The sequence below is a fragment of the Octodon degus genome, unplaced genomic scaffold (genome assembly GCF_000260255.1).
Source record: "Octodon degus isolate 3935 unplaced genomic scaffold, OctDeg1.0 scaffold00046, whole genome shotgun sequence".
Taxonomy (NCBI): domain Eukaryota; kingdom Metazoa; phylum Chordata; class Mammalia; order Rodentia; family Octodontidae; genus Octodon; species Octodon degus.
Window position 1 is genome coordinate 8,754,297 of NW_004524622.1, and position 4,182 is coordinate 8,758,478.

A 4,182-nucleotide genomic window follows, 5' to 3' on the forward strand; every position below is an offset into this window, starting at 1 on the left:
TTGGATCCTCAGGTCCTTTCTACCTGCAGCTCACCGTAAGTAGATACAGCTCTCTAAATCCTAAAATACATGTAGGTGCTTTTGAGTGACCTAATTTTCTTAAGAGATTGTCTCCATTGTTTTTCCTTTGAGGAATTAAGAACTTAATTACCTTAGCTGTAGCTCCAGGTGGCAGTGGGCGCTATCTGTATTTTTAACAAATATTCATGTCTCATAAACTCTTCACTGAATTTAGACTCAATGAAACAAAAGTGTATGCCTTGTGTCCATCTTCCAGTTTCTCACAGAACAACCAATCTTATGAAAATCTTTTCTGGTTCCTAACAATCAAGGACCACTGGAGCCTTCACTGAGAACAGGGGCTGCTGTCTTCTTTTGAGGATTGAGGGCCGGCCAGATAGCTCAGTGGATTAAAGCGCCTAGTTAGGCGGGCGCAGGGACGGGATTTGATACCTAGCCTGCCCTACTGGCCCCACCCCTGGGGGCGCGCTGAGGTGATTGAGACTGGGTGGTGGCGCGCACCTGTAATCCCAGCACTTGGGAGGCTATAAACAGGTGGATCACTGAGTCTGATGTGTGCAGTGAGACCCTGTACTAAATACATAAAAAAAAAAAAAAATGAATAAATAAACGATTATTGTAGTCTTCAACACTGTGAGGGAAACGGGGAAAGGCAAGGTGAGACTACAAAGCTTTCCTGTTTTTAGATGATCTTTTACTTGATGACTGTAAGTCTTTGTTCCCAGAGCTTGGAGGATGACTGAACGTTTTTGCTTGATTGTTTAATGGCTTTACGAAGGAAGAGGTTTTCGAAGTTATTTCCTCTGCCATTTTTGCTGAGGTGACTCTTGGCGGGCTATTTTTTGAGTACCAATATGAAAAGCAGGAGAGCTAATAATTTATGGCCCTAGATGTTAAAATTTCCTGCAGATTTTTTGGTCAGGCATTAGCATTCCTGGAAAACTTTTAAAACAGAATGAGAATTTGAAGCTGGTGTGAGGGTTATGTGCGGATGAAGCTATTTCTCAGTGATCCTGTCCCTATGGGCAGCACGCCCTTAGAGCGCCCTGAAAGCACGGCACGCTTACCAGGCAGGGCCACTGGTCCTTGTTGGCATCTTGAGAGAAGTTTAGAAGCTTACTGCAGACTGCTTAATTATACAAATATTACTGACAGGTAAGAAATTATGGGACAAGAAAGTTAAGAAACCAAATTTATTAATTATAAATTTACAAAGAGGAGATACATTCTCCATCGTTCATACTGATGTTACTATACCCATGGTTTTATTGAAATAATAACTTCTGTAAGGTAAATTTAGTTCTTCAAACTTTTTTTTTTTTTTTTTTTTTTGTTATTTTCCCCAGGTTGGTTTAGAACTCATGGTCCTCCTATTAAGCCTCTGTAGTGATCCGCCTGTTCTTTTTAAAGTTTTTTTTTTCGGTACAGGGGATTGAACTCAGGACCCTGCGCTTGCCAGGCAAGCACTTATTCTGAGCTATTTCCCCAGCCCCTTCAAACATTTTCTAATCCTCCAATAGCGCTGGGTTTTGTTAGCTATCAAAGTAAAATCTAAGATTTATATGCTCAACTTAATGCGGGCACAAAATGTTTTCCTTGCACATATTCCTTCTAAGTGCTCTGGAACTTCGTTTTCACTTCTAAAAATACAGCTGCCAGATTAAAGGCCCCTAGGCTGGTAATTCCAGCTATTTGCAAGGCTAAGACAGGACAATTACAAGTTCAAGGCCAATTTAGACAACTAAATCTCCAAACAAAAGATGAAAAAGTTTGTGAGTAGAACTTAGTTGCACAACACCTTTGGTTTTATGCCCAGCATCATCAAAAGAAAGATAGAGGGAAAGAGCCAGAGAGGCCTTCTAAGGATTAAAATTGAATGTACATAAGCATATTTATTATATACAAAGAACAACAAGAAGTTTCATAAGGCAAACAAAATATAAATTATAGTCATAATTGGCAGTTTCAAACAGTCCTTAAATCACACAACCTCCTAAAACTGAAAGCCTTAAAGTGGGACCACAAAGCCCTGATTCATAGCTCTAGGAAGTTCTATTGTAGTAATAGTCTATGTATTTTGGAGAAGCTGGTTCTTAGAGAACCGTGTGTAGGCTAAGGTGGTTAGCCTCATAAAAGAATGAAATGTTTTTATATCTAGGGAAAAACAAAAATGGAAGATACTTCCAGAGTTGGTGGCACAGGCATTGGGGTAGGAGGATATAGGTTGGCACTCATTAGGTTCAGATTCTAGAACTACAACAAAAAGAAAGTTTTGTGGCCAATAGGAGGAGAGAGAGTGATGTGAGAAGTTGAAGGAGAAAAATCTTGGAGAAAGAAAAAGTAGACTTCACTAAGTCATAGCAAGAAAATCAATGAGCTACTCCTCTGTAAGGCCAAGGGTCAAGGACACTTACCTAAAATAACACAGCTCCCATGTGCTTAGTATTTAATAGTATACAAAGGAAGTACAGGGCTACTTTATATGAAAAGCTTGAAACATATTTACTCAGTGCAAATCCCCAAAAGAAACCCAATTCAATATACAGAGAATTACAGGGATGACAAAATCATGGGTAGATATGAAAGTTAGCTGCATTTACCAGACTGCCTTGATATAGTCTATTCATTTTTAATAGGTACATAAGGCTCATGTTCTGTGGCTTCAGTCTTATTGAGAAACATCTCAAGCCTCAAGTTAACCAAAGATGTTTTTAGGCTCGAAGTGGTAATCTGCTCTTCGTGACAGAGTGCTCTGCAGCTTCTTCCATTTTAGACCTCTCCATCAGGTTAATGCCTCTATTTTCCTTGTCTTTTCCATGTGATTTTTTATGCTGAAGATTTAAAAAAAGGAATTGAGTTAATATAACATTTGATATGCATTAGCGATATATTAATTTCAAAGTTTTCTGGGTTATAAACAAGAAAGCTGCTAAACATCATACCATCAGTGGAAAAAAATTACTCAATTGAAAAATGTCAGTAAGCCAAGTGGTGTGAGGCTGAGGCAGGAGGATCAGCCAAAGCCCAGGCTACAGAGCAAGTTCTTCAAGGTCAGCCTAACTAGTGAAATCCTATCAGAAGCAGCACTTCAACTATAAAATGTGGATAACAATGTCCTACTTAAAGAAATCCTCACTTTTCTAGGTTCATACCTTCAAAATAGTGGGAAAGATGCCAGTCCAGTGTTGCCAGCAGTGTTAAAAAGGTGGATGGAGAGGTCATGGGATTTAACTGCCTGGGCTCAGAGTGAGCAAGGCACTCAGGAAACACAGGGAAATGGTTAATAAAGAGAAAAGCCTCAGGCCTGAGAAATCCCTCAGACAACCTAAGAGACCTCCAGTGCCTCCAGTAGGAGCTGCTTAGCCTTCAAGGCCGACAGGCAGGGACAGGCTCCTGGACCTCCACCTCAGCGGCAGGAGACAGAACTGACTGACCTCAGTATCTGTTCTGAGTAAGCAGAAGCACAAAGGGAGTAGATGTAATAGTCAAAGATTACCAGCCAAGGGTGGGAAGGAAAGCTTTGCTTTATTCATCCCACAGAAAATCCCTTATCAATATTAGACTAGGTATAAATCATAAATTAACAAGCCACTGTAGAGTGACTGGCAATTTTTTGTTTTTCTATAATTAAAGTTTTTCTATGGAGCAGTTAATGACCAAGAGCAGAGGGAGAAGGGATATCTGAAATATCATCAGTACCTGGAAAAATGGAACTCCACCACTGGAAGAACAATCCACGTTGGCATCTGCACGTGGCTGTTGACTCAGAGGTTCTTCAACAGACTGCTCCAGAACTGTCTCTTCTTTATTCATGACCTAAAATAAGAAGATAATATCACAAGAGGCAGTTTTCTTTTTTGAATATGATATGATGAACATTATATAGAAGTTCAACCTCAACAAAATTAGTAGAAAGTTGACAAAGTAATAAAACAATCCCTGCTATGTTTTAATACAGCACATAGCCAGGTATAGTGGTACAGGCCTGTAACCTCAGGAGTTTGAGGCCATCCTGGTCTACATATTCAAGTTGTACAGAATTTTTTTTTTTGCGGAACCAGGGATTGAACTCAGTCCCTTGTGCTTGCCAGGGAAGCACTTATTCTACTGAGCCATCTCATATTCAAGTTCAAGACCAGCCTGCACTACATAGTGAGATAC

At 39.9% G+C, this 4,182-nt stretch overlaps 1 protein-coding gene across 1 annotated transcript in view; it reads right to left on the minus strand.

Annotated features, from left to right (window-relative positions):
* Window positions 1-1,475: 1,475 nt before the first annotated feature.
* Window positions 1,476-4,182, minus strand: part of Kif11 (kinesin family member 11) — a 45,762-nt gene continuing 43,055 nt past the window's right edge. Inside the window, exons 21-22 of the mRNA XM_004632056.2 lie at window positions 3,721-3,837; window positions 1,476-2,852 (exon numbers count right to left, since the gene is read on the minus strand). Coding sequence (XP_004632113.1) covers window positions 2,733-2,852; window positions 3,721-3,837 — 237 coding nt within the window. The 3' untranslated portion in view covers window positions 1,476-2,732. The remainder of the gene's footprint in view (window positions 2,853-3,720; window positions 3,838-4,182) is intronic.